Source organism: Agaricus bisporus (assembly GCF_000300575.1).
Source record: "Agaricus bisporus var. bisporus H97 unplaced genomic scaffold AGABI2scaffold_5, whole genome shotgun sequence".
Classification (NCBI taxonomy): Eukaryota; Fungi; Basidiomycota; class Agaricomycetes; order Agaricales; family Agaricaceae; genus Agaricus; species Agaricus bisporus.
Genome location: NW_006267368.1, coordinates 1,484,135 through 1,512,096, shown reverse-complemented (window position 1 = coordinate 1,512,096; position 27,962 = coordinate 1,484,135). Strand labels below are relative to the sequence as shown.

The 27,962-nt window shown below is 47.6% G+C and overlaps 9 protein-coding genes across 9 annotated transcripts; 5 read left to right on the top strand and 4 right to left on the bottom strand.

The window, feature by feature from the left end:
• Window positions 1-335: 335 nt before the first annotated feature.
• AGABI2DRAFT_150975 (hypothetical protein) lies at window positions 336-2,443 on the top strand (the record flags this gene model as incomplete). Its single annotated transcript, XM_006461123.1, has 14 exons — window positions 336-413; window positions 467-604; window positions 666-779; window positions 847-874; window positions 928-1,112; window positions 1,178-1,402; window positions 1,458-1,568; window positions 1,618-1,655; window positions 1,710-1,743; window positions 1,797-1,932; window positions 1,986-2,072; window positions 2,124-2,148; window positions 2,199-2,345; window positions 2,401-2,443. 14 exons carry the CDS (start codon window positions 336-338, stop codon window positions 2,441-2,443), a joined length of 1,389 nt encoding a protein of 462 aa, XP_006461186.1.
• On the bottom strand, window positions 2,377-4,291 carry AGABI2DRAFT_192719 (hypothetical protein). The gene is made up of 11 exons (XM_006461122.1): window positions 4,052-4,291; window positions 3,966-3,997; window positions 3,823-3,911; window positions 3,674-3,775; window positions 3,542-3,621; window positions 3,390-3,490; window positions 3,303-3,338; window positions 3,230-3,248; window positions 2,989-3,173; window positions 2,902-2,934; window positions 2,377-2,846 (listed from the first exon to the last, which is right to left on the bottom strand). Exons 1-11 carry the CDS (start codon window positions 4,219-4,221, stop codon window positions 2,758-2,760), a joined length of 936 nt encoding a protein of 311 aa, XP_006461185.1. The 5' UTR covers window positions 4,222-4,291; the 3' UTR covers window positions 2,377-2,757.
• A 1,790-nt stretch (window positions 4,292-6,081) lies between these two features.
• Window positions 6,082-10,670, top strand: AGABI2DRAFT_185471 (hypothetical protein; the record flags this gene model as incomplete). Its single annotated transcript, XM_006461121.1, has 18 exons — window positions 6,082-6,381; window positions 6,436-6,680; window positions 6,733-6,877; window positions 6,927-7,061; window positions 7,114-7,180; window positions 7,233-7,541; window positions 7,590-7,747; window positions 7,797-8,357; window positions 8,412-8,571; window positions 8,626-8,743; window positions 8,799-9,013; window positions 9,062-9,273; window positions 9,326-9,606; window positions 9,658-9,733; window positions 9,796-9,841; window positions 9,894-10,044; window positions 10,100-10,263; window positions 10,315-10,670. The coding sequence occupies 18 exons, from the start codon at window positions 6,082-6,084 to the stop codon at window positions 10,602-10,604; spliced, it is 3,633 nt and encodes a 1,210-aa protein (XP_006461184.1). The 3' UTR covers window positions 10,605-10,670.
• A 113-nt stretch (window positions 10,671-10,783) lies between these two features.
• On the top strand, window positions 10,784-12,436 carry AGABI2DRAFT_192716 (hypothetical protein). Its single transcript, XM_006461120.1, has 7 exons — window positions 10,784-11,133; window positions 11,184-11,478; window positions 11,533-11,610; window positions 11,658-12,044; window positions 12,100-12,158; window positions 12,217-12,225; window positions 12,289-12,436. The coding sequence occupies exons 1-6, from the start codon at window positions 11,000-11,002 to the stop codon at window positions 12,221-12,223; spliced, it is 960 nt and encodes a 319-aa protein (XP_006461183.1). The 5' UTR covers window positions 10,784-10,999; the 3' UTR covers window positions 12,224-12,225; window positions 12,289-12,436.
• Window positions 12,437-13,776: 1,340 nt separating this feature from the next.
• Window positions 13,777-15,239, bottom strand: AGABI2DRAFT_221757 (hypothetical protein). Its single transcript, XM_006461119.1, has 6 exons — window positions 15,122-15,239; window positions 14,941-15,043; window positions 14,802-14,880; window positions 14,342-14,742; window positions 13,880-14,286; window positions 13,777-13,825 (listed from the first exon to the last, which is right to left on the bottom strand). Exons 1-5 carry the CDS (start codon window positions 15,216-15,218, stop codon window positions 14,205-14,207), a joined length of 762 nt encoding a protein of 253 aa, XP_006461182.1. The 5' UTR covers window positions 15,219-15,239; the 3' UTR covers window positions 13,777-13,825; window positions 13,880-14,204.
• A 910-nt stretch (window positions 15,240-16,149) lies between these two features.
• Window positions 16,150-16,978, bottom strand: AGABI2DRAFT_185466 (hypothetical protein; the record flags this gene model as incomplete). The annotated part of the gene is made up of 4 exons (XM_006461118.1): window positions 16,150-16,545; window positions 16,596-16,668; window positions 16,721-16,826; window positions 16,869-16,978. 4 exons carry the CDS (start codon window positions 16,976-16,978, stop codon window positions 16,175-16,177), a joined length of 660 nt encoding a protein of 219 aa, XP_006461181.1. The 3' UTR covers window positions 16,150-16,174.
• Window positions 16,979-17,056: 78 nt separating this feature from the next.
• On the top strand, window positions 17,057-18,345 carry AGABI2DRAFT_221752 (hypothetical protein). Its single transcript, XM_006461117.1, has 3 exons — window positions 17,057-17,140; window positions 17,191-17,406; window positions 17,460-18,345. The coding sequence occupies exons 1-3, from the start codon at window positions 17,135-17,137 to the stop codon at window positions 18,078-18,080; spliced, it is 843 nt and encodes a 280-aa protein (XP_006461180.1). The 5' UTR covers window positions 17,057-17,134; the 3' UTR covers window positions 18,081-18,345.
• Window positions 18,346-20,457: 2,112 nt separating this feature from the next.
• AGABI2DRAFT_185465 (hypothetical protein) lies at window positions 20,458-24,061 on the top strand (the record flags this gene model as incomplete). Its single annotated transcript, XM_006461116.1, has 8 exons — window positions 20,458-20,616; window positions 20,702-20,763; window positions 20,850-20,912; window positions 20,968-21,268; window positions 21,318-21,432; window positions 21,490-22,459; window positions 22,514-23,651; window positions 23,701-24,061. The coding sequence occupies 8 exons, from the start codon at window positions 20,458-20,460 to the stop codon at window positions 23,944-23,946; spliced, it is 3,054 nt and encodes a 1,017-aa protein (XP_006461179.1). The 3' UTR covers window positions 23,947-24,061.
• A 102-nt stretch (window positions 24,062-24,163) lies between these two features.
• On the bottom strand, window positions 24,164-26,643 carry AGABI2DRAFT_136224 (hypothetical protein). Its single transcript, XM_006461115.1, has 9 exons — window positions 26,314-26,643; window positions 26,212-26,263; window positions 25,880-26,160; window positions 25,658-25,820; window positions 25,416-25,602; window positions 25,097-25,357; window positions 24,597-25,032; window positions 24,426-24,544; window positions 24,164-24,371 (listed from the first exon to the last, which is right to left on the bottom strand). Exons 1-9 carry the CDS (start codon window positions 26,377-26,379, stop codon window positions 24,287-24,289), a joined length of 1,650 nt encoding a protein of 549 aa, XP_006461178.1. The 5' UTR covers window positions 26,380-26,643; the 3' UTR covers window positions 24,164-24,286.
• Window positions 26,644-27,962: the final 1,319 nt, after the last annotated feature.

The following is a 27,962-nucleotide window of genomic DNA, read 5'->3' as shown; positions in this document are numbered from 1 at the left end:
AGAGCTGTCGAGGCGTACAAGTTACAACAGTCAATCGGGTATGTAAACATTTTAACCATTTATCCGGGTGTTGAATGAAGATAAAATGAGCCAGGTTCCTGCCCGGTCGCCGAACTTTACTAGGCATCAAGAGCATATTCTTTTGGATTCTACCACCGATAAAGGGCATTAAACTTGATCGGAATTGGGTGTTCACCGAGGGCTACAGGGGTAAGTCCCATAATTTATTCGCTGACCGTGCTATGACCAACAACATCCTTCAAGCTTTTGAACAGGTTGGATGGGAGGCAATTTCGTCGGTTTGTGATCCACAAGGTGTAATCAGACTGACAATAATGTCCACTCTTTCACAGATGACCCTTTGGCCAAGTGTGCAGCAGAATATTTTATTGGCTGACGCCACGGCCATTAAAGTAAGTAGATTTTTTTCAAGTAACATCCGACCCGCATTGAAACGGCCGTAAAGGACCTAGCCACAGTACGCCGATTTCCAAAGCCGGTTCAGATTTACGAGGCGATCAACATATATGGACGAAATATTTTATCTACCGACGGGGAATTATGGAAAAAGTATAGAAGAATTTCCGCTCCATCGTTCTCTGAGGCAAGTAAAGGGCGTTGTCATTAGTTCTCCTGCGGCCTGGCAAATCTAACCACCGGATCAGAAAAACAATAGATTGGTCTGGGCGGAAACTCTCCGAATAGTTGACGACTTGGTAGACAACATATGGAATAATACGGATGCAACTATAGCCCATGGCGTGGACATAACATTGCCGGTCAGTAGACTTCAAAATTGCGGCTTAGAGCCTAATGCACATTGATCCCAAACTTCCCACATTTCAGTTGGCCCTGCTGGTTATTGGTACAGCTGGTAAATGTGCAGCAATTCTCTTGATGCTGCGGCGCTAGATGCAATATGTATAGGTTTCGGGCAAACAGTGTCCTGGGAGGACAATGCTAACGCCAAATCGAAGAATCATCTGCTCACTTTTCGTGAAGCATTGCACACGACTGCTTCAAACCTGGTTTACAATTCTGTTTTCCCCGACTGGGTCAAATCGTTACACCCTGGGTTGAGGAAGGTGCTATTGGCGAAGAATGAATTAGAGGTCAGTGATATAGGTATCTGGAATGCATGAAATCTATATCGTTGACCGTTATGTATGGGCTACAGCTCTATATGCGGGAGATGATCAGGGATCGTCTCTCCTCCGACGTGCGAGATAAACATGATCTATTCAGTAGCCTGATTTATGCTAACAAGGAGGAATTGGGGGGTGCGAGTCTTTCAGAAGAAGAATTGATGGGTTTGTGTGCTCTCACTTTCCTTCTACCTCAATGCTCAATGCTCAAGGATCTTGCAGGAAATATCTTTATATTTTTGGTTGCTGGACATGAGGTATGCCAGCTGCGGCCTACTCACTTAACGAGCCGAGCTGAAAGGAATGGCCCAGACAACTGCGCATACACTTTCATTCACATTTGCTCTATTAGCCTTGTATCCAGAGGTACAGGAAAAAATGCTGAAGCACATTAGAAGCGTTATACCTGATGGGCGGAGGCCTGTAGGTCTCGTGCAGCAACCTTTCTATACTGTGCTAATTGCTTCTTCAGGCATATGAAGACATGCCCAATCTGACCTATATCATGGCGTACGTTTCGGTATTATCACCGATTTCATCGTGCCTCTGAATTTATTCCTTCAGTATCTACAACGAAACGATTCGCTTGTTCCCCCCTGTGCGTGTCGCGATTCTATATATGTACTGACGCGCAATAATATTTTCCATCAGGCCAGTGCGATCACCAAATTTGCGCCTGAAGATACTTCAATTACAGTCGGAAACTGTTACAGTGACGAGCAGAGAAGAATACCAGTCCCCAAAGGAACAAAACTGACTATTGATATTGCAGCTGTTCAGAGAAATCGTGGGCGTTGCTTTTCGAATCAAATCTGCAAAAATTCTCATTTCAGACACCAGCTAAATACTGGGAAAAGCCGAACGAGTTCATTCCGGAAAGGTTTTTAGGTGATTATAACAAGGATGCATTTGTTGCATTCTCTGTTGGTATGTACAGTCTCGGGTAAGAGTGCCATTCTTCTAACAGACTCATCACAGGACCACGGGCCTGCCTTGGAAGGAAGTATGCTATTGTTATTCTGCTTTTGTGGCCTTGCATGAAATTTTCATTAGGTTCAACGAGACCGAAGGTGTAGCGGCTCTCACTTCCATCGTCAGTCGCTACAAAATCGAGATTCAAGACGAACCTCAATTCAAGTACGAATCATTTGAGCAACGCCGTGAACGTATTTTGACAACGCAGGTTACCTTGACGCTTGCGTGAGTATACTTTGAAGAGGTCAACCCTAGCAGCTCTTTAACGACCTGTTTATAGTCCCAAGCGTCTACCGTTGGTGTTCCGAAGGCGTGCCAACTGAGTGCTTGGTAGTTTGACGGTTCTCATCGCATTGAAATTGCGGCGCGACTTGTGCAATTTACTACGTTGATCATGTACTGGTTTGTGAACGAAAGTTCATTGATATTTTTGTTGTATCTTCGATCTACAGTCCATGTCCGGCGTGAAACTTGAGTCGCGTCTCATATATCGATATATCACGCCCCAGCGACATTTCGGACAGTAAAATGCTTAACCACGGCACCGGAGGGGCAGAACCAAAGTCCCCGGGTGAAGACATACATTCTGAGTTTATGTATGCATCACGCTGTGATGGCAATACCAGACCTCATACCTTCAAGCCCATCGGCCTGGGACAACTGGATGAGAAGAGGATAAACCGCCATCCACAGCAAAGTTTTGACCATTGACATAGCTTGAATCATCTAAGGCAAACGCTCAGGGTGCGCAAAATTGAACAAAAACAAGAGAGGTTCATACCCGATGCCAAGAATAGTACGGCATTAGCGATTTCTGATATATTTCTACGTCACTTTTGTGAAAAAAATAAGCAAAAATAAGCCTTACCTTCAGCAACGCCAAAACGACCAAGAGGGTTGAGCTGGCCAAGCCTGCCAGCTGTTCCACGCTGACGAGCATAATCGAAAGTGCCGATGGTCATGCCAGTTTCAATTAGTCCGGGACAAATGGAGTTCACTCGAATGTCACTCTTCTGAAGTTGATACGCGGAGGTTTTGGCCATCGAATTGACACTTGTCAAGACATTAGTATGGCTCAGAAATCCAGACAAATACGGGGGGGAACTCACGCGGCTTTACTTGCGCTGTCTGTGGAGACCACATCAGTTAACCTGAGCTTAGAGTCAATGAGAACTTATTTACAGTCAAGCGTGCCAGCGCCAGAACGAAGACCAGCAACTGCGGTTTTCAGTTTTCAGGGTTTCCGAGGGCAATACAAAAAAACCTTACCGGAAGCTGTGAGGACGATGCTACCACCACTGTGTTCCTTTCCTGCTCCTGGACTGGGTTTGAGCATCGCAGTGGAAGCATGCTTGATGGCGAGGAAGCATCTAGGGTCGAGGTCAACTGAAATTCAGGATGATGGAAGGTTGCTCAATCACGAAAGGGCGTTTATGCGCATAGACTCCATAAAGACCTCTTGGGATATATCATGAAGGTGGTGTTTTGTGGCAATTCCAGCCTGTGCACTTAATTTATACTGGTGGCTTCAAGGTTGAAAGATGCAGGCATACGTTGGCAAAAAATACGTCAAGCCGCCCCTCTTCCTTCGTTGCTCGCTCGCAAATTCCTTTTATAGCATCTTCATCTGCTGCATCCGCTTGTTGTGCAGTAACCTGAAAACCCCGATTAGTGAAGTTAGGCAACATGAATTCCTGGCTACCTTCACGCCCGGGTATTTTTGCTCAATCGTTTCCTTAAGGTTAGGAAGGTTCTTTCCGTCAAAATCAAGCAGATATAGGTGTTTTGCACCTGTTCAAATTTTGTTAGCGTATCTGGAACTGGGTCTGGTGCGACTTGAATCACCTTCATGGGCGAAGAGGATGGAAGTAGCACGACTATAAAGCGAATGAGCATCGTACTACAGCAATGCCAACGCGCTGCGTACACACCCGATCCCTTTGAGCGAGCCCACGCCAGTGATGATACAAACCTTGCCCTTTAACTTTGAGCCGCGCGGAGCGTTATCGAGATGTGACTGAATCTTCTGGATGCGTGCAAGGGTGTGTTCGTATGTTTCGTCAACGCCTTTAGATGCGCCGGAAAGTTTGTTGTAGGACATGATACTGAAGCGCAAATCGAGGTACCTGGTTATTAGGCAGTGAATATGCAGCCGGTCAGGTACCGGTCACTCAAGACGCCGACCGGTCCCAGTTGTAGCTCAGATTACTAAGCACCCTGCAGGAAGATGCAGGGAAGGATGGCAGGGCAGTATGATTTGATGCACTTTTCCCCTCAATATTGTTATAACCACTAGCAGGAATTAGCGAATGAGACGGAAGACGTACCTCTACATGACTACGGCAACGTGCCATTTCATTCAGACCTAGTCTTTTGCGATAAGCCACCTTGTGAGTTTCACAAATCCTCGTCCCGGTCAATTTACATCATGTATCATGTCCTATTCAGTGCTAAGTCGTCAGCTGAATCATAAACCGACTCCCTGTAAAGAGACGTCCAACTCTTACACTTGAAATTTAAGGGCTCGGGGCGTGGAGACTTGGAGTGCGGAGAGAGTAATAGATGAGTGGATAGGGGGAACACAAGGGAGATTTCGGACGACGTTGGACGGAAAAGGAAATAGATATTTCACGACATATATAAATTTTGTTACTTACAAACGTCGAAACGAAAGATACAGCACTAGTAGAGATATAAACTTGGAGTCTTAGGGCGACTTAGGGTTGTTTTTGGGCCCTATTTTCTATTATATGGGTATCACCACCATAACCATTCTATCTGTGCATGCGATAATGTTCTCAATGAAGACGTCGTTCGCAATTGACGACTTTCACTCCTGGGACATAGTTGTAGGAATTGCCCATTTTTCAAGTTTATTACATGGAAAGGTCAAGAGGGAGGTAAGAAGGGCGCGGCAAATGAGCAAGACCGTGACAAAGAATTACCAAGTCCTGTTAAAGGTGGAGTTGCAGTGCCAGAACTTTCATTTTCCATCCGTTACGGGAGTTGAAAACTTGAAATCCATGCATTTCGCATTGAAAAAAGGGGGATCGGTGGAAATTAGCCCGTGTGAATTCTGCTGCCTACTTCCCGTCAGACTGGCGTATACGTCATCCTCGATCCTCCGAGCTACTCTTTCTCTCAGCTCCATTCTATCCGAAGTCGGAGAGGTACTGACGAAATGTCGCCTGTTGCAGGTCCAAGTACTAATTCCCCATACGACTATACCGAGGGTGCATCTGCGATCGACATCAATGAAGCTATGTCCAACAGAAAACTTTCACGGCGGGATTCTCAATACAGTTCTTACTTCGACGCTGAGGGAGAAGGTGCTGTTTTTTCTGGCCCCGGCCATACAGTCAATCCAAGCAGTGTCTCACGTATGTCGAATCTGGAGCTGGGGAGGAGAAGTAGTGATAATTGGTCGCGTACCCGGAGGCAAAGTCACGATTCTTCATCTCGGCATCGGTTGAATAGACGGTCGAGCGGGGATAGTCGTATTTCATGGCAGTCAGCAGGCCGGAGCGAGAACCAAGAGGACGAGGACGCCTTCCTTCGGAGCGACGATGAGGGAAGTGAACTTGGTCAGGATAGAAAGCCGAGAAAACGGGTTTCTTCTCCACAAAGGCAATCCGTGTTTGAAAACTTTACAAACTTATTCAGTCGTTCGACTACTGCTGAAGAATCTGGAAATCGTCGACTTTCGATCTCACAAAGGTCTTCGGCAAGTTTACACTCACGCGGTAGCCGTCGAAGCCGCCGTACTAATGGTGCTTCAGAGCATGTACTGGTCACGGACGAGGGAGAAGAGCGCTGGGGATATTCTTCCTCAGAAGAAGAAGAATCTGACCCGGAGCCTCCGGACGTCGTCCCCGACAATGCCTCTATAGCACCGAGTATGCAATATGACTCGGAACCTTCAACCCCTCCACGACCAAGTCACGGTTTACCTCTCCTTACCATGGAATCTGTCTTCGATGGAGAAGCTCGCATCGATATCGACGTCGCGACCACACTTCTCAACGCTCCACCCCCCGGTCCACCGAGCCGACAAACATTGTATATTGCAGATGAAGACAGTACAATTTGTTTTATTGGTTACGAAGTTATCCGGTGGCGTGCATGGCTGTGGAAGCTCAGTTGCGTTATCTCCCTTGGTATCTTATCATTGCTTGGCCACTGGTTTCCTCGCTTGTGGTTACGTTGGGTTGCTCGTGAAAAAGCTTTTGTTGAATCGGCCAATGGGTTTGTTGTTGTCGAGGTGCGTATGTCGAAATTTGATTGTTTGCCTGTCAGGTCACTCATATAAAGGAAGTCGGCATATAGAAATATCACTTTACAACCCATTCACATTTTGGACTATCGTCATCACATTTCTACCGTATTTCCTCCCGACGTGACCAGCGGCCAACATAACGAGTCGTACCGATCGAGTCTGGAACGAAAGATGGATGAACACTTGGATTCGCAGGGCGGTTTCTTGAAGAAACTTTTGGTGGTGGACTATCGTTATACCCGATATGCGCTTGATCCTAGGACTGGTTTGTTTGCTATGGTAAAGTAAGGTTTTCGACCCTCGTGCCTTGCTAATTTACTGATATGTCGGTACAAGAGACTGGCGCGATCCCGCTTGGACTGGTGTCGCTGTTGTTCACGGCGGTGTATCAGGGGACATCGCGAAGCAACGCATCGTTATCTTTGGAAAGAATGAAATCGATGTCGAAGGAAAATCTATATCGGCATTATTATTCGACGAAGTTTGTATTTTCAAATCACTCGTGGTTTGCATCCTCATCTCCTTCGTAGATCATTCACCCATTCTATATTTTTCAAATTGCTAGCATCTTTCTTTGGTCTCTGGATGATTACTACTATTATGCTTTCTGTATTGCTCTTATCTCATGCGCGAGTATCGCCTCGACACTTGTGGAGACCCGCAAGGCAAGTGAACTTTCTTCTTCAGCAGGATCGGCCTAATTTTTTCTTGTTTTAGACAATCAATCGTATGCGTGAAATGTCTCGTTATACCTGTAAATTGGTTGTGCTTCGAAATGATGAATGTACGTGGTATGCACCGGTCAATATTCAGCGGGTAATAATGATGGTTTACAGGGATTGAACTCGACTCCTCGGGACTGGTACCTGGAGATGTGGTGAATCTGTCGGATTCCGAATGTTCAATGATACCAGCTGATCTTTTCCTCCTCACTGGGGATGCTATCATCAATGAGAGTATGTTGACCGGTGAAAGTGTGCCTGTTAGTAAAATTCCCATGAAAGATGAAGATGTCAGCCAATGGGGGAAAGAGAAGACGGAAAACCCGAAGTGCTTCTTGTATGGAGGCACGAAAATAGTCAGGATTCGAGGATACGCTCATGATGAATCAGGAAAACCTGCGACTGCACTGGTGGCTAGAACAGGTGTGTTTCTTGTTCTGCGCAAAAAAATACGTTCTCAAAGTCTGCCAGGGTTCAATACCACCAAAGGAGCGCTTGTACGATCTATGCTTTTCCCCAAGCCTATTGGCTTCAAATTCTATCGCGATTCCATTCGCTTCATTGGTGTCCTGGCGGGCATTGCTGGCATCGGCTTCTGTTTCAGTGCAATTCAATTCGTAAGGATTGGGGTAAGCTTTTCAATAGACACGTCCTACATGATGTTGATACGTCCCCTAGGTACCATTTCACACCATAGTTGTCCGCGCTCTGGATCTCGTCACCGTGGTCGTGCCTCCAGCTTTGCCCGCCACTCTTGCCATCGGAACTAGTTTCGCTATCACTCGCCTTCGCAAAACAGGCATCTATTGTACTGCACCCAGCCGGGTTAATGTCGCCGGAAAAATCAACGTATGTTGCTTCGATAAAACAGGGACTTTGACCGAAGATGGCCTAGACGTTCTCGGCGTGCGAGGCCTTGATCGCAATATGCAAATGTTTGGCGAGTTACTCGAAGACGTTTACGATCTTCCCCTTGGCAACAGTAAAGCATCTTTACTGCATGCCCTTGCGACCTGTCATTCTTTAAAACTCGTTGATGACGAAGTTATCGGTGATCCGCTAGACGCGAAAATGTTTGAGTTTACGAAGTGGACGCTGGAAGAGGGGCGCGTATCTGGAACTGGGGTGATCAAGTCGAAAGGGATGGTGATTGAGCAAGCTGCTCTCGTGCAAACTGTTGTGAGGCCGCCTGGATCGGCTCAGTTCCGATTGGAGGATGCACTTAAAGGTGCTGCCAGAGTTCGTATTTCCATCAAATTTTAGGTGTTGAATGACTTATGCCTACGATGTTAGCATGCTCACTTCTTAGAATTGGGTGTTATCAGGACATTTGAATTCGTTTCCTCATTACGGAGGATGAGCGTAATCGTAAAAAGGCTGAAAAGTTCTAGTATGGAAATCTACGTGAAAGGTGCACCAGAAGTCATGGCTGATATTTGCGAAAAGGAATCTTGTACGGTTTTATGGGCTCCCACTTCTACCATCTGACCCACCAATCGCCATTTAGTTCCTCAAGACTACGACGATCTCTTGTCGTACTATACAAGGCGTGGATATCGTGTTATCGCGATGGCCGGCAAAAGTGTTGAAGGTTTATCGTGGTTAAAGGCGCAGCGTATGAAACGGTGGGTCTTCCCAAAAGGCTTTCGAGAGGCGAAATTGATGGTTCCTTATTGGAAGTGAACAAGCGGAATCTAAGCTGCGTTTCCTGGGCCTGATCATCTTTGAGAACAGACTGAAGCCAGCAACCGCATCAACCATCCAACAGCTACGAACAGCCCATCTCGCATGTCGGATGATCACTGGTGATAATCCATTGACGGCTGTGAGTGTTGCTCGGGAGTGTTCATTGATCAATCAGGCTGTGCATGTTTTTGCACCAACGTTCAGGAGAGGTATGTATATTTGCACGAAATACGAACTTTCGTCTCACTGTTTCATAGGCAATGTTTCTACTCCTTCATCCAAGATAGAATGGACCTCCATGGATGACCCGCTCTGGAAACTCGACGCGTACAGCCTTAAGCCTCTGACACCGGCCCCTCATCATATGGTTGAATCCGATGAGATTGGTTACCACGATTACTCTCTTGTTGTGAGTGGGGATATATTCCGCTGGATGATCAACTATGCCCCTCTGGAAACGCTGCAGCGTGTACGTATTGAGAACTGCAAAGGATAAACTATGTCAATCTCATTATTTTCAGATGCTCGTAAAAACTCAAATCTTTGCTCGGATGTCACCTGATGAAAAAAATGAAATTGTCGAGAGACTGCAAAATCTGGGTTATACGGTGCTTATGTGTGGTGATGGGGCTAACGATTGTGCAGCTCTCAAAGCTGCCGATGTTGGGATCTCGCTTTCGGAGGCCGAAGCTAGTGTTGCGGCTCCATTCACAACCACGACAGCTGATATTGGATGTGTAGTAGAGGTTATCAAGGAAGGACGTGCCGCGCTCGTCACGAGTTTTAGTTGCTTCAAATACATGTGAGTATCTCCGTACAAGACTGAACGAGCACTTGATTATCGTTCTTCTAGGGCATTGTATTCCTTGATTCAGTTTACCTCTGTAACCCTTTTATATTCATTTGCTTCTTCACTGGGGGACTTTCAGGTATTTACCTTTTTGTTATGAAGATCTTCAAAGGTTGGCTGACGCGGTTTTTATTTCATCAGTTCCTTTATATCGATCTTTTCATCATTATCCCAATTGCCGTCACCAGTGAGTTAAAACATTTCAAAGTGATTTCAGACAAGTCATACCATTGTTTCAGTGGGCCGGACATTACCGTTTCCGCAAATCCATCCGAAGCGTCCGACAGCAAGTTTGGTATCGAAAAGGGTGCTTGCAAGCATTATAGGACAAATCATACTTACAAGCGGCTTTCAACTGTGGGGTTTCCTTTGGGTGAAGACGCAAACATGGTGATTAGATTTTATACTTCCAGCGGACAAGGGTTCAAGTTCTAACTGTGCAAAGGTATACGCCTCCTCCTGCAAATGATCCTACCTCGGATGGCAACCATCTTGAATCTACGAACTATGAAAATACGGTATTATTCCTGATCTCTTGTTTCCAATATATCTTGGTGGCGGCCGTATTTAGCATCGGCCCACCGTATCGTAAGTCCATGTGGACAAATGGTGCGTGAAGGTACAATGACAGTGTTGGAGCCTCTGACGAGTATTGAATAGCCTGGCTAATGTATGCAATGACAATCCTGTCGGGATTTAATGTACTGGTGCTGATAGCACCGCCAAAGCCTCTTCAAGAGTTGCTCACGCTTCAGATGCTTCCCATGTCGGCAAGAATAACCATTTTAGTGGTCGTATTTGGCAATGTAGCAGCGTCATTGATTTTCGAGCAATGGGGATCTCAGACGGTAGGCGGTATGATAGGGACGGTGATGCGCTGGTGGCAACGAGGGCGAAGGCGAATGCTGGGAGGAAAGGTATATAAGGCAGTCGAGGGCGGCATGCGGTAGCTACTTATAATTATGTAGGTGCTTGATAATATGACACAGGGGTACAATGGACGCGGTTGATATCCGATTGTGGGGACAATTCACAATGCCGGTGCCGGCGATACAATAGGCAGGCGTGGCCTGGATTCCGGTGATGGGTGATGCAGTGATCGATGGCGATGGTCGCGACTTGGAAATGGCGAGTGGTTACTCAGTCTAGAGCTCTTGTTTCCCCCCGGTCTTCATTTCTTTTTCTCTTTGCTTTCTTTTTCTTTCCCTTCTTTTCTTTTGTCCACGACACTGCGTCGAGGGCACTTCCAATCTTTACGCAGCTTCGTCGACGTTGAGAAACCGCAGGAATCGGGCTCACACCAACCCAAGGAAAAGCCCACTCACTCATCAATATTTTAATCCCAATGTTCTCATTGAAACATACCCTTTTTGCTGTCCTCTGCTTGTTTGTTTTCAACTTCTCAGCCTATGCACGACCTTTGAGCGGTCGCCAGGAAAATGGGAGCCAGACTCTCTACATGGTTACTACCAAAATGACGTGCGTTTCCGCACCCATTTTCATAGGCGGTGACTGAATACCTATCGCAGCCCAGACGGTCCAGTAACCGCGACGTGCACCATTGTCCTTTCTCCAGTTACAGATGAAAATGGACAGGCTGCCGTTCAGAAAGTCGAAACTTGCACCTTTGTACCCAACCCCGCGACAAACCCCAATCCTTCACAACCGCCGACCTCCGCATCCCCTGTTGAAACTTCTCCACAGGATTCTCCTGCAACAAGTTTGAGTAGTGCCTCAACAGATGGTAGTGCCACATCGAGTGCTGTTCCAATCACGACCGCATCAGCAGAATCGTCAGGAGGATCAGGCGCAATCTCCGTCAACGTATGGCCTGATCTACCTCTTTCGTTCCCCACCAAGTAACTCACACACCGATAGCCCGTTTCTACCGTAACTGTGTCCAGTTCTTCAACGCAAATATCTTCTTCTTCCTCGAACGGAGCTGTTTCAACTCAGGTAAGGCTTCCCGGCCTTAAGCTATCTTCGTGCTGAGCGATATGTAGCCCGTCTCCACTGTCACCCCAACTACCTCGACGTCTGTCACTTCCCCAACCCAAACGAGCTCGTCCCCTGGCACTTCCACCCTCACTGGTGCAGAGACAACGTCTGACACGTCAAGCACTTCCGCTGCTGCAGAGAGCACGTCCGATGCGACCAGCACCCCCTCCGCTGCCGCGGAGATCTCGTCCGACGCACCGAGTACCACATCCACTGCAAGTGCTGCTTCTAGTGCAACGGCAGTACCTGCCGATACGTCAAACGCTGCTGTCAGTCTACCTGGAAAGAAGCTGGCAGTGCTCCCAATTGGTCTCGGTGTCTTTGCGGGTATCTCAGTCATTGCTCTTATCGTCGTTGGTCTGGTCACCTATGAGCGTCGCAAGTATCGCAAGGTAATTCCGCTCATCTATGAAAGGTTTAAAGTGTACGGTTGTTGACGATTTCTAGGCTTTCAGGCAGAGGAAACTAGCGGAATCTGGAGCAGCTATGGGCTATGGCGGCACGGCGTGAGTGACCGATTTTGCGCCTAGTCGACCCAAACACTTACATGCGATTTATTACCAGACAATAATTGTACTAGTTTTCGTTTTCTTTACCTCAGCATTGGGCTTAGGAATTGCATGTGTAATTATGCAGGTCACGGTGTTGACCGCCGCTCTGCTGGTATATTGTTCAGTGTACTCTGAGGGTAGGTTGTTTCATGAGTTTAAATATGCAACTCGATGTTGTGACTGCATCTAAGAGTACTCAGTGATACCGCGTCTGCTCGATGAAATAAAGATGCTGAAAGATAGCGGACTAGCCGCGGAAGTTCACAGTGGAAGACTCCATAATTTAGAGGAGGTACATGCCTTGCTGGCTTGTAAAGACATCTATCTCCACATCCGAGGTATCTGTAGTCTGCCGTGAAGTAACTTGTCTGCCACCGGTAGTAAATATCGGCCTAATGAGTAAATATTAGGTTTTAAGCTTTAGCAGAGTGGGGATTTCGAGTATGAGGCGCTACTCTGAAGCATCCGAGCATCAGATTGCGCCGTTTCCAGGTAAGTATTATATAACTGATGCGGCGAGATTGACACATGGAGTAGGACATCCTCCAAATTTGGAAATTGAGTTACCATATACTCCTCGCTGTTTCGTCGACGATACAATTGGTTCTACTGGACTTGGTGATAAAGTGGCACGATATACCGCATTTCTGCTGAATTAGATGGGAGTGCTATAGTAGGAAAGTTACTCGCCACATGATCAAAACACAAGGCTCATTAAGGCGCTTGTTACGTGTGATGGAATCGATAAAGAGACACGGTTGCCTTTCACGACCTTCTTTACGCCATGAAGTTGTTCCAGGCATTCACTGTTCTCTCTGTGTTCTTTGTCCTTACACAAGCCTACTACATTCCTCTATTACCACACGCGGAGGCGATGTCGAGGTCTGTGGCAGGTTCGTTCCTTATGCTCCGTATCCCAACCTTTGAGCTGGCATCTCTTACGCAAATCATTTTTTAGCGTCGATTTCCGGCATATTCACAAAGAAGATTTTTTTGGAGGAATGGTGGGAGAAAGCTCAAAAAGTAGGCACTCAAGGTGGTGAAGTGGTCCTCAAAAAGGTCATCGAGTCTTTTGGAGATGTGACCCACATGGTCAAAGACCTCGGTGTTGAAGTGAACAAAGTCGTCGATGAAACTCGTGAAATTCGGCTTCAGATCGAAAAGAAGGTTGACATTCATCATTTGGTTGAGTTGTTGCAAACGGAGATCGAGAAGGTCTATAAAGAATTACAGGATGTGGCGTTGGATGAGTTACCAGAGAACCGAGGAGAGAGAGCAGTGGTTCGTGCAAAGATCCTAGGGCAAGTCATGGAGAAAGTAGGGGTTGCATATATCCAAGCGAGTGTCACGGCTGGCGTTCCTCGTGAACAAGCAGAGGTTCAATTCAATGGACTTTCGCCCAAATTCACACATGTCTTGATGATTGCCGGTTTGTATCGAGCTCATATTGGGCTTTGGACCATGCTGATGATGTCTTTTCTGCTATAGGAAATATGATTGATGAACATCCGATACTCCTCGAGGCCGTCGTTTTCGCATTGTCGATGTTGATCCTCCCCGAAATTCAAATCTTGCGTCCCATCATGTCTATCTTTGGGATCGGTCCTCTCGGACCCATTAAAGGTGATAACGGTTTCTTGAACTGACGATGGCCTCAACTAACAAATAAACTCTAGGTTCGAGTGCTGCTTGGTGTCAGAGGAGGTTCTTTGGCGCTATGGTTCCCGCGGGTAGCTGGTTTTCCATCCTGCAAAAAGTTGGTATGACGCTTGCAGGCAGCTGGTTTCAGAAAGTAGCTGCTAGCTTGGCATTGTCTTCTCTGCTTGGATTTACAGTGCACAAATCAGTGTACAAATGCGCTCTGTAAAGACGGCTCCACGTTATCGCTAATCCATTTTACTTCATGTCCTGTCGGGTCCTATTCGGTGATTAGGCTGTAATTATATTGAGCGTATCTGACTGCGAAGACGGTTAACCGAGAATAAATAGATCGTCATCGCATTAACCGAAATAGTGCCATATGAGATAGAAACAGAAGAATGTGAAAACGGCTCCTCCTCCGAAGATATACGTGTCTTGCGTACTGAACAACAGTTTTTAGGGCGTGCTTTAGGGAAAAGTGATAATGGAAAATGCACCTTCGTCTTTCAATCCATCCAATTACTTGTCGACTCAACCCAAGAGTGTTCGCAGCATCCAACAGTCGTTTACGAGTCCCCTTCAACATCTTCCTCTGATCCACCAAATTATCCAACACTTCCCTTCCCTGCGCTAAGAACTCATCTAGTTTGCTATCTGTATTGTGGATGAAAGTATGTTCGTCCAAGGCGCGGGACTCTTGACCATAATTGCCATAAGGTGATGAAGAACGGAAGGGGGATTCTGAAATGGTATCGGAGGTGTTGGAAGGTCGGAGACCGGGATGAAGTGTTGAAGGTCCTGGTGTCGTTTGGAAACGTCGTCGTGTGTCGGATGTAGGAGTAGTAGTATTTGAAGTCGCCGAACTTGAGATGAGTTCCGCCCGTTGAGAAGTTGATTGCTTTTATGCAGACGCATAGGTTTCCATAAAGCTACTCGTGCAACACAAAAAGAACTCACCTGTTCCAATACATCCGCCTTGAGTTTCTCAAACTGAATCCGAAACTCTGAATAATCCAACCGAAATTTCTGCACACGCCTATACGCTTTCCATTTTAATCTTTTCTCTTAACTGCAAAGAATTGGAGTTACTGCGCACATTTGCGCCTTTTCCTGTTTGGCTTTAATAATCTCTCGTTTGGCCATTGCATCATAGTCGTCTATAGTCCGACTCATAGCCGCTAGAGAAGCCGATATCTGTCCTAACAAAAACAAAACAAAACAAAATAAATATGACCACCGCTGCTATACGATGCATGGGTATGAAATGGGCTACGCACCAAGGAGTGAGGCGGAAACGTCCCCATTCCGTAGACGCTCGAGGTCGGCTTGAAGAGATGTTGTTTGTCGTACACCAGATGTGTATAGAGAGTTCATTGTTCAATGTCAAAGTTGTGGAGATGAATGCGCAGCGCGCTTGCCATCGCTACGACACGTTCTGATTTGATCACGTGACAATAACTGCAGTGGGCGGTATGTGGTAGTGTGCCTTGGCTAACGTCCCCTCTATAACAGAGCAGAGTGTCCGAATTGTGAATTGCAAAAGTCTTCCGAGTTTCTTGACTCATTGCTTCCAGCTTTAAGAAGTACTCTTTTGGATATATATATTTATTCTTGTGCTGGTTGTGGAGCCATGAGAAACTCGTCTTTGTTAGCCAACTAAGAACGAGTGCTTAGTCCGCCACAACACAAGGAATTCATTTTTACTAGCTCCGCGGAATTAACGACCGAACGCAATCATTCTTTCCATGTCAGTGTGAACGAGAGAAGCCGCTGCAACCCTACACTTGTGATAATCCCATGCTTCTTTACATTTTCGTTCCACTCGGACATTCATTCCAAGTATATCAGCCCTTGGACTCCCAAAGCCCGAAACTGTCAAGTGACAACGTCGGGTGCACATGTAGTTCCTAGTTAAGGACTTGCCTGGATGATAGTAAAACCACAAGTATCCAAGCTTCGGCTGTTTTCTTATCCGGAACCCAGTTGTCATCTGTCAAACGCAGCTTTTTTATTTTATCGAGGATTTCTGATAACACGCTCGGGATGTTCCCTAACAGACGAGACGAGACGGCAAAGTGTTGAAAGAATTCTGATGAGAATGCTTCACACGCCCACAAGGAATGTTCATCTCATCAACTAGACCGCCACCTTCGGCATGTTCGATGGCGAGAGATAGACGTTGCCGATGAGAGAAGTGCTGCCATGGTGAATTTGGCAACGCCTTTGCCGTCCACAAGTATGGAGAACATATCCAACGAGGATAAGACGATTTGATCTATGCCATAAGATTCATGGTTTCTGCGAACAGGGTTCACTCGTGCACCAGGTAATCATTTCCTCGACTTGCGAGTATTTTTAGAAGAACGCTCGCGGGATGCTTTCCCGCCGGCACGTTCTGCTTTTTCATTTTTGCGGACCAGTTGTTTACGACGATCGGCCGTCCGAGCGCCTTTGGTCTGATAACGTATTTTTTGTGCCTTGGGTTTTTTCGGAGGGGCAGGCTTTGGTATGGGCGGTGGAGGGACGGCTTTGGAAGTTGGAGAAGTAGGTCTCGGAGGTCCATGAAGGATGGTATCGGGATCAAAATCTTCAACTACGGTGACTGTGGCAAGGACCTCCTCGTCCTCGTATTCTTCGTCGCGTTGTTTGGAAGTGGTTGGGGTAATGCCGGGCCACTCTTCTTCCTCCTCGTTATGCGAGCCTGCTTGTGTGAATATACAGCATGAGGGGTGCAAAGTGCAGCAGACACACCATAAACGGCGGCATATTCGCCCTCTATCTTGGTGGCATTCTCGATGGCTTTTTCGCGGAGGGCGCGGCGTTGCTGCGGACGGGATGAGACCGATCACATGGAGGAGAGATCGGGGAGGACTGACCTCGCGGCGGGCCTCTGCTTGGAGCTGCTTGTCGCGCTCCTGGGCCCTTTTGCGGGCAGCATCTGCTTTTGCGAGCTTGCGCTTGTGGAAGCCGGTGAGAAAGTCCCTGGAGGGAGATGAGTATTTAGAGCGGGGAGGAGCGAGGCACGGACCTTCGTTTCGAGTCATCAAGACGATTTCGGGGATCTGCTGGCGCCTGGAGCGTTTCTTCGCGGCAAGGATGGTGTGGGAGCGGGTGAGCGAGGCGAGATTGTCCATGCTGAGTCAGCAGTGGCAGCGGGGATAGGCTGTATAAAATACGAGCAGCTGATGGGGTCTGCAATGGCCTACTCAAATCCCTACCCACCCCCGATTGCCCACAAGGTCTGGATCCTCGACTGCAAATCATGCGCCACCTTTTTCACAAACCGCGCTATGAAGGTCTGCCTCTTCTCTCTCGCACATCACCCCATGTTCATCTCCCTTCCTAGGCCGTTCTTCTCCTCAGACCCAACGTCGCCCTCTTTTCCTCCGACGTCCTCCCCGTTAACTGCTCAGCCTACTCCCCCAACCCCGACGCTCTTCGCTGTCGTTCCCCCTGTCGCCCCCTCGCCTCCAACGTCCCCCCACGCACCTGCGAGTGTCTCACACAAACCCTCTGTTGCCACGGCTGCGGCAGCACCATCGGATACATGATCGTCATCCCTGTATGCATCTTATCTGTCGTCCCGTGCGAGACCCCTCTGACATCATCCATCAGTGTACCCGTTGCACATCCTCCATCTCCGCCACAAACCGCGCTACCAACGGTCATCGCTTCGTGTTCCATTCTACTGAAGTCGTCGGCGTCGAACGACATTATATCCAGGACGAGCCCGGCGTTATCCCTTACGAACCCACCGGCGTCGTCGTCGGTTCTGCAGAAGGCGCCACGAACCCGCGCGATATCCATGTCTCGCTTCCACGACCACATCACCGCGCAAACTCTCCCAACTTGGACTCTATACCCCCTCCCACTCTCGAACAAGCTAACCCTCTCATTGCAGCTTCTTTGGATTCATCTTATTACCCGTACCCTCGCGCCACGATCCGCAGATCTACTACTCCCTCTTCACCCTCGACCTCGCAAAATCACGATCCCACTCTCATAAATACCACGGCTCCACAACCAGAACAGAAAGATCTACCGACGTCTCGAGCCCTGAAACCCGGGGACGTGTTATTCTGGCATCACCTAACCAGATGTGGAGAAATTCCCGGCGTAGAAGATGATCAGAGGGCCAGAAGCAGACCTCCCATCCGTAATGGTTGCCAGGATCTCGACGGAAACCACGTTCAACGAAAAGGCACGAATCTCGGTCGAGTCGTCTTTGGGCGCTGATCCGACTGAATTCGCCCTATCGGTGGTCGGCGCCTTTACACGTCTCCTTACCTGATTCAACCCTCCTCCCGTGATACCAATCTTTTCGGTGCATTATCACTATTATTACCTCGTGTCAATTTGTATAAGTTTCTCTACACATCATCTTATACCTACTCCCTCCTTGTAATCTCTTTTTCGGATTTGTATGTACACTTGTTGTAGTGTCTCTTTCCCGCTCTCCACCTTCTTTGGACTGGCCCGGAAAAGGCTATCGACTTTCCTCAAATGGACGGTGTTTTGTCACACTACTCGAGTCCCCGAGATCGGCCAAGAACATGTGCTTACATGAAGGGTCGTAACAGGCGCAATGAGAACTGGAATTCCAGTATGATTTTTTACCACATGAATGGATTTTTATGCCGGTAGACCGACTCGGAGTGGACATTGTTTTGTTTTCCGGGCTTTGATAAGCGTTTAGATGTTTACGGCTTTGATGATGAGACGATCTCAATTGACCAGTGAGGGAAATGACATGCATTTTATTGTTCTATTTTTTGTTTTCTGCTAAGCGGAACAATTTAATTAATGTGGTGTTTGCTGATCCGTGGATCAAACTTTGGTGATCTTCTCTGTAACTTGCTCGAATGTCACTCGGTTTTTGTATATGTTTTTTCGGTTTGCTGAAAGACTTGGTATTTTTTGCTATTCCTGTGACTTCCGCTATCGTATGTGAAGAGTAAATTGGTAAGTGGTTTTTTTAGTATATCATCAAGCCGTAATCTATCGGCCAATCATCGGCCGTTAATGTCAGCTTCAGCGAACAAGCTAGAGCATGGCGTCATTGTATGCGTCATTTTCATCGCTGAGATTCAAAATTGGTTATCATTAGATGTGCCAAGAATAATTGTCTATGAACGGGTTCCCTTTCCTTGACAAAGCTTCGGCTATCCTCAAGAGTCTATAGATGTGTATATAATAAGGTGCCATCAAAAGAAACCTTGAGTAAGTCTTTGAATACAAGGACTGAAAACTGAGGCTGTGTCCATGGTTCTGATGTCCTCCTTAATAGCACTGCATGTTCGCTTTTCGGAGTGCTCGTGTGCGGGGTATAATTGAATGTGTACCTGCGGGTTATATGTATATATGATTGCCGAGTTGCTTAATAAATAAACGAACTTGAAGGGACCAAGTAGGTTTGATTCTGCCTACGTGTCTAAGTTAGTAGCCTAAGGAATAGAGAGAATGCTGTCCGCCACCTGGACAACTCTTGTGCATTTGAGCACAAATCATTAAGCGTCCATTCAAGCATATAACATATTAAATTTATGCTTCAATTGTACGTACAAATCCCCCATCTCATTTTCTTCATCGCTACATAGAATGATCGGATCACAATATCAACTAAACACTTTGTTTTCCTGATATTTTTTGATCATCTCTGTGACGATCCCTGCGATGGACATTCAACTGCATGGTTTCCATAGAAGTGAAGGTTTATCGTAATAAACAGTTTCAGGATGCTATACATCTCTATGGCGATTGCACACGACATGTTCATGACCACGTCCGAAAGGGACCTGTCAATATTGCAATATCTTTTCCTTCCAGGAACAAAGGAGACCGCGGGCCGCTGGCATGTTTCAGATCGAGCCATATCATGGTGACCTTTTCCGCCCTACGCAAAAGTCCGAGGCTTGCGGGTGTCATCAAAATTTGAGGGATGGTATCATTTGGTATGGGATTCTTTAGGTTGCCGGGGAAATAAGGTACTCGGAGTAGAGAGAAATTATCTTTCCGGGGTTTGATAGGCTTTAAGATGATTTCATTGAGCAACAGGGAACATGGAGGACTCAGTTGAGGAAGACAACCTGGCCGTGCCTGCAGATCTGAGAATGTGAGACTCGCTAAGCGCGCTGGTTTGCATTACCCGCTCGCTTAGGGGGGTAATGATTCATTGATCCATGATCAAACACCGATCATAGATCCAGCCGTAGACAAGAAATCCGTTCCGATGTGATGGTGGACACTGGTGCGTCCCAAAGGCGACGGCGAGAGGATGGATTTGGACACGGCAGGAGTAGGCTTGGCCATGATGGTCAAATGATTGATGTGTTGGCGTCGTAGACGGATGTGATCTTGCGTTGTTGTCGGGTGTGTTGGATAGACAACGATTGGCTGTGCGGTGGTGGCGGAAGGTGCGAGCTTACGTAACTGGAGGTTGATGCAGACAAGGCCGCCAGCCAACTCTTTCGTCCGCGCCCGACTTGCTTCCCACTTCTTCCCATCCCACCACCATTTCCTCCCTTCTCCAGCCTCGACCCCGTCGTCGATGGCCCCTGCCAACCAAAATGCTGCCCACACCCCGGCCCCCCTTGTCTGGCGACCTACCAAGATCATGAACATGCGCGACCTATCCAACGACGATGATTTCATTAGCCATCTACTCGTCGAGAAGCTCGGTACTGGTGCCGTTCCTCTCTACGTCCACAAAATGGACCCCATAAGGCGCCTCCCGAAGACCGACTCGCAGGAACTTCTCCAGATCGTCCGACGCGTGAGTGTCCTCACGATGAAACTCCATCTTCGCGTCCATCTGACTTAATGGACGCGTTGCCCATCTCCCTATTTCATCCTGCCAGCTTGTTCTGTCGAAGGGCACCGTGCAAAACTCTGTGCGTCAGGCCGTCGACGACCTTCTCAGGTATTTGTTTTTCTCCCACTGCCACACGCCACAAAGGGTCCATTTCTCATTGCTGTCCCCCACTTGCCCACTTGCTCCCCTAATAGACTCCCAGCCTTGCGCTACTACCTCAAGTCATACACCCAAAAGCAGATTAATGCATTTGCCACGTGTGTTCTTTCGGTTTTTCCGCACTTCTTCGATTCGCCTCTCACATCCACTCAGTCATGCTTCCCGTTACTTCGAGCTCTATCATCCCTCTGGCTCCATCGAAATCGCACATACTTCCCGTTATTCTCACAAGACGGGAAAGTCGGAATTATGCATTCTCGCGACCCGTTACATGGCGCCTGGCACCGTCATCACTGAACTCAAGGGTTCAATGGCTAATCTCACTGATGAAGAAGACCGGGACCTCAAGAGGGCCAGTATGCGTAATGGAGACATCAGAAGGGACTTCAGTGTCATACATTCCAAATCCATGAAGAAAAATCACCTGTTCTTGGGTCCAGCCCGATTTGTCAATGTATGCGCAGTCATATGCTTGTTCTCGTGTATCTGACACACCTTGACAGCATGATTGCAACTTCAACTGTGAACTTTTCCGCGAAGGAAGGTATATCACGTTTCGAGTGCTTAGGCCTATCAACATTGGGGAGGAGATTACGGCACACTACGGTGATGGATATTGTGCGTATGACTCTCAACCCTTTTGCCGTACCTACTGACTCCATATGTCTTCACAAGTCGGTCGCAAAAATCGCCATTGTCTGTGTGAAACATGTGAAAAGAAGGGCAGAGGAGGTTATGCTCCAGATCAAGATGACGAAATCGCTGAGCCGAGCGATTCTAGCTCGAATTCTGATAGTGATTCCGATTCGGAAGCACCTGCACCTGAAGCGGAGGTAAAAGTTCCCTTAAATGTCAATGAACGAAGGACTCGGCGTGGGGTATATGCTGTTGTGACCCGCGAGGAGGATACTGATGAAAGCGAAAGCGAAGAGGATAACACAATACCCTTGGCAAACGCTGAGGATATTCCAGCTGATGGAGAGATTGAACTGACAACTGAAGTTGATTCCGCCTCGGAGCTCACATCACTTACTCCTTCTGTCCCTCCTGATCCCCCTGCCAGGCATGAACTCTCGACTCCAGAACCCCTTGGTCGTGCTTCCTCTTCTCTCAGTTCGCTATCCTCCGCTGGTGAGGCCAGTTCTCGCAGCAACTCTGGCACCCCCTTCCGTTCCATCAATTCAACGCGTAATCAAATGGCCCAAGAGGTGGTCGCTGGTCAGGACCAACCCAAGTCACTACGCAAGTCTCTCACACCTGCCACCCCGTCAAAGCGGTTGACCCGCTCCGCATCAGCGTTATTAATAGTGGAGAAAGACAAAGGGAAGGGAAAAGCGAGCAAGTCTGCGACTCCGGCCGAGACCCCCAAGAACAGTCGCCTTTCAGTGGCTAGAAGTGACATTGTCCAAGTCAAAAAGGAGGACTCTGAGGCACGCGTGTTGCGGGCGCGACCTGCTCCTTCAATTGCGCCTGAGGCACGAAAGGCAACTTCCAACCCCGATGTCCAGAGAGGTGCAGACGGGAAGATTCTACCCACTTGTGCAACGTGTTCGAATATCTTGCCGTTGATTTCCGTTGACTCAAAGGTCGTTTGGGGACTTGGTTTCGAGAACGGAAAAAAGAAGAAAAAACACGACTGCCCTAGGTGAGTTGGCTGTTACGAGGGGCCATTTACACTCCCTGACCCTGTTTATGGCAGGTGTATGCGTCACTTTGCGATCTACAATCAACCGTGGCCTCGTCGTGTGCCTGCACATGGGACAGCATTTTCTGTTACTCCGAGAGAAGAATCTACTCCTTCGGATTCCAATAAGCGCGTCAACCCGAAAACACTTCCCGTACTTGATCGCAAACTTGCCGATGCCGTATCCGCCGGCAAGCGCTCTCGAAGGGAAGATTCGCGAGAGGAGGAACCCGTTTCCAAGCGTCGGAAGATGGATACTACGTCATCAGCGGTGTTGAAACCTAAACAAACGTCGAGCAGTGTCACCAGAATGAACAAATCGACTCCCTCGGCCCCAACAGCTTCTGACAAAATGTCACCAGCGTTGTCCAAGTCGTCGACCGAGTCCCCTTCCGAGTTGAAACGTAAAAGAGGTAGACCGAGATTATCGGATAAGCTTCTGAATTCTGCTCCTATCGTCAAGGCGGAGGAAACGGCCACTCATATACCTCCAAAATCTTCGTTTTCGCAGCCGCGCAACACTAATGGTCGGTTTGGTAGAAAAGACACACTCTTGAAAGCCCAACAGAGGGCTGCAAGAGCCGCTGCCGGTCTAGATGGAAGCTCTCCCCCTCGTAAGGAGAGGCCGCAACCACACCCTACTCGGTCTTCCCCTCGCAAGAAGAGAGCGATAGAGGACTTGACCAATGATGACGAAGAATCTCTCCGGCACCAGAGCCCATTCAATGAAGACAGGGACGAGGAAGAACTGCTGCCACTCCAGAGGGTTCTTCCCCGTCGAGGACTGAACTTCAAAGGTGCGAGTTTGGTCTCTAACCCCAATCCTCTTCGCTTTGCCTTGCAAGCTTGGGCAAACCCTGTCCTTCGAGGAGAAACATCATCGTCAGAGGATGACCAGGGTCCTGAAACGCCGGAGGACCATTATTCCCCTCCCCCATTGTCTATACTCGATTTCGAGCAGGATGAACACGATTTTCCTATGTCTGCCCCTCCTTTACCTCGTGCCCCGTTGACGCATAAACCATCTCCACTCACGTTCGCTAAACGACGTTGGGCCTCCACTTCCCTCTCGCCTCTGGAGGACGATTCCAAGGCATCGGAGCCGAGGAGACCATTTGTGATGGAACAAGCTGGTCAAAATTTTGCAAACGAGGTTTGTCACTTATTGCTTTGTCGTTCGCAGATTTTGACTTGTATTCCAGATCAATTCAGAATCAATGTCTACGCCAACGAGTCCGATCTCTGACAATCTCAGTTATCCTTCTAATACTTCTTCCGAAGATGAAGCCGCAATGGAACTAGTGCACGTTTATCCTGTGGTCTCCAAGTCTCACCATGTCGTGCCGAAGTCTATGCAATTTTGTTCTCATGCGTTCACCAGCACTACGACGCCGACTTTCATCCATGCTGGTTGGGATGATACGTATTCAGATGCTTCTGACGTCTAGCTCTCGATCAAGCATATCATAAGGACTTGTGTTGTGGCATCATCGTTCGTTTGCTACCTTTTTATGTTTTCTTGCGTAGATATTTTACATCCGTTAACTTACGTAGTCTTCAATTATTTCCTTGTTTATTCTTCCTTTATTGCTATTACTTCCAGCACCGTTTCTCTCCGCGAACCGCACGTCCCCTCGTTTTCTGCCTTATCTTCAACCAACAAACCGATATCACCTGAAGTGTATTTAATAGTATCATGGTAACAAATAGCAATTGTCGATTACTAGCAATGCCTCAGAATGGAGCCAAGCCGTAAAATTATATATTTGACTACTCTAACATGCGCTTCTACTGAGCACCATCCGGTTTGAGTGAGCTTCGACCAGCTCGAAGGATCTCGTCCGTTAATAGCAAGTTGACAGCGATCACGGAGCTGCAAAGGATATTAGAATTCGAGCCCATGAAGGAAGTGAAGGTGAACCCTGACCATGAATGCAACATCTGCCTCTTTACTCGGTAGTTATCCCAGATACCTTCCACCGTTGGATCGAATGGTTCGCCAGATTGAAGATCAATACCGACGACATTTCCCTCTGCCTGTTCGTCCTAGATCTTGTTGTTAATAATCATGTCTCCTCTAAAGGGGACAAAGGTTTACCTGTAAAGCAACCACTACATCCTGTACATCGAATCCGCCATTGGCTGCGAGTGTCTTGGGGATGACGAGTAAGGCATCGGCAAACGCTTGTACACCCAATTTAGCTCGGCCTTTCGCCGATTTTTTCACTTCTCCACCTAAATGAGCTGAGCAGGCTACCTCGAATGCACCAGCCCCAGGGATGAGTCCTTGATCCTCGATCGCATTTTTGACAGAACGGAGACCATCGCGAAGTGCATCTTGAACTTGTTGAATGGTGTGAGCATTGGGACCCTTGATAAGTAAAGTGACAGATTTTGGGTCCTTCACTTCTTCGACAAATGTGTATTTCTCTTCACCAAGTGTGTGCTCGTACACAAGGCCAGCCCATCCAAGAACATCGGGCGTTAGGTCGTCCACAGAATTCTGAGCAGACCCTCCACACACTAATTGTAGACTGTAAAAAGCGACAACAACCATCTCAGGATAGGATAATACGGCCAGTGGATTTAAAAGCTTACCGTTCCATGTTACGCCGCTTGGCTCTTCGAAGTGCGAAGATACCATTTTTGGCGAATAGGTCAAGGCTCATGGGATCAATGCCCTTTTGATTAATAACGACAAAGTTCTTTTTCTTCTCTTTGGAGTCGACCGCTTGATCGCACACCAGATTTTTGAATTCGATGATTTTCTTGACCTTGGCATCCGTGAACCGCCTTTCCGATTCCACGAGTTTCTCTCTTTGTTCCGCCGAAGAATAGAAGAAACCTGAGTTTACCTCACTGCGAAATGAAACCGTTAAAAGAAAGAGCATCGGCGGTGATAGGATAATTTCCATACGTTTTTTCATACTCTAAGCTGACATTTAGCGTAAGGATATACGCATTTTCTACCCGTTTAGGCATATCAGGGTGACGGGCACCATGGTCTAGGACCAAACCCCGAATTAGTTGCGTTTCGGAAGTAGTACGATGTTGCATTTTCATGATTTCAATCATATGAAGGTCTATAGGGGACACGAACTGATCTATAAATTAACGCGTTTAAAAACCACATCGCGATAGATTCTGAAAGATAATAACCTATCGGAGCACTGGGAGGACGAATCGTAAGCACTGCATCGACCACGTCGGATGCCAACTTTTTCGCCAAAACAGCTTTCAGTTTTGTTGCAAGCGAGGTATAGGCGATGTTGATAAGAGTTTCACGATCCGCTTTTGTTGACACTTTGAACTGATCTAAAAACTGGAATTACAATAAGGTCTTGGAAATAGATCTGAATCGCGATTATGTGGTTAACACACCTTCAAAGATTCTTTTTTCGCTAGATCGAATCCCTCTGCAATGATGGTAGGATGTACACCCTCAGATGTATATCTCTCTGCCTGCTTCAAAAGTTCACCAACAAGTAACACAACGGACGTCGTTCCATCTCCGACTTGATCGTCTTGGGCGACGGCAGTTCGAGCAATCATAGCAGCGGTAGGATTCTGAATCTGCATTTCTGACAATAGAACTTTGCCGTCCTTTGTGATTTTGATTTGTCCCGCGCCATCTACGAGCATCTTCAATGTCCCTCTCGGGCCTGGTATAGTCTTAGTGATCATCCGTGATATATGAGAGCAAACCAACCAACCCAGATTGCCTTTGACCACATTTGCTAAACCGACGGCTCCGGTGGTATTTACCTGGCACATTTTCAGCTTGAAAAAGGGGGGCAAACATTGAGGTATCCTACCTGGAAAGCTGCGGCACGGCGGACGCTCTCAGCCTTTGGGTTTATGAGCTCGATACTGGAGGACATGATTAAGAGATGCGACGCGTTCGATCATTTCGCGAACGCAAATCAGTCGGAGTTCGAAATTACAGATCAACTGTTACATAAGACAGCAAGTGAGAGCATTACGACAAGGAAGCATCCAAAGCAAAAAATGCGCCGAACAACGAATATTGCAATACAAGCACGATTATATGAGAAAAATAAGATCAGGTCATTCTCGCCATGGGTCGTGAATCACCGCTCCCTCCCGGAGGGCCCTCTGAATGCTCTCGCATCCACTGGGCATCTATCTCCTTTAATACTTTTTGGAGTTGCTTTGCAGTCGAATGATAACCGTCCTTGAGCATATCAAGAACTTTGGGATTTTCGCAACGCTTGCCTCTTTCACCATAAAGATCCAAAAGCCAAAGTGTTTCTCTGCAATCCAAAACATATCGGCGCGGGTCTTCAGCGCCAAGACCTCTGGCTATGTCAACCTATAAAAATAGATGTCAGTCGTGGTTATAGCTAAATCGTAAATCAATCACCTCAGTGATCTTGTGTTGGACGGATGTCCCCTTGACTGGTAAGAGGCGGTTGACATATTTCTTGCAAATTTCATCAACCATGCGGTAGGCATGAATGGTGTTAACCAGGTTGGGGGCCTGGAGGGAGCGATTATACTCAGCGACAGTAACATCAATTTTCATAAGTTCGTCAATCATATCCGAAACTATATGTCGAACATCCTCAGATTGGGATGAATCGTAGCCTGAAGCTTTGTAGTCAGGCCTGGTATCCATTGTATGGCCCTCGACTTGCATGTTATCGTCCGTAGGAGACGACACGTCCACAACATGCCTTTTGCGAGGGTAGGCAGAAGAAGGATTACGAGAAACAGAGGGTGCCTCATAAATGCCATGCCCGCTTGGCTGACTTCCATATATCGGTCGGCGCAACGGAGGTTCGGAGACACTATCCGGCGATCCGTGCTCCATGTACCGTTTTCTGGAAGCCTCCATGACGTGTCTTCCATCATTGTTATGAGCTTGTGAACCGTAATAAGGATGATGTGACTGCGCCGAGGGTTGAGCGTGAGGCTGATGGTGGGGCAGGGCTGAATGTTGATGGTGTGAATAGGAAGGTTGGGGAGTCTGGGCAGGCTGGGAAGTTGTATGAGCTGGAGACAAAGTTGGCGACGTGTGCCAAGACATTCGCCAGTCATTCGTACTGCCCGGTTGCTTCACTTGTGCAGCGGGCGGGGCCCACTGTTTTCCCAGCCAATCAGTCGCCGCATAAACATGACGACAGCAGTACTTACATATTCCACGGAAATTGGAATGGTCCTGTCAGAAGCCAAAGCGAGGTTCATGGAGTTGTATCTATCTTCCTGATCGGCAGTTATCCGAAGAAAACATTGTCGATAAGCTCCGCGTTGCGTGAAGACTTTGGCGGGGCCTGAAGAATTTCGGAGAAAAGTATAAATCCACCGGGTAAGAAAGGACACTTACCGTCTATCCTGGAAGCACTTGCCTGGAGTTCCTCGCTCTACAGAACCGTATGAGCCGGGGTGATGGACGGGTAACGAAAAACAAAAATAAATTGTATTTGTTGTACTCACTAGATCT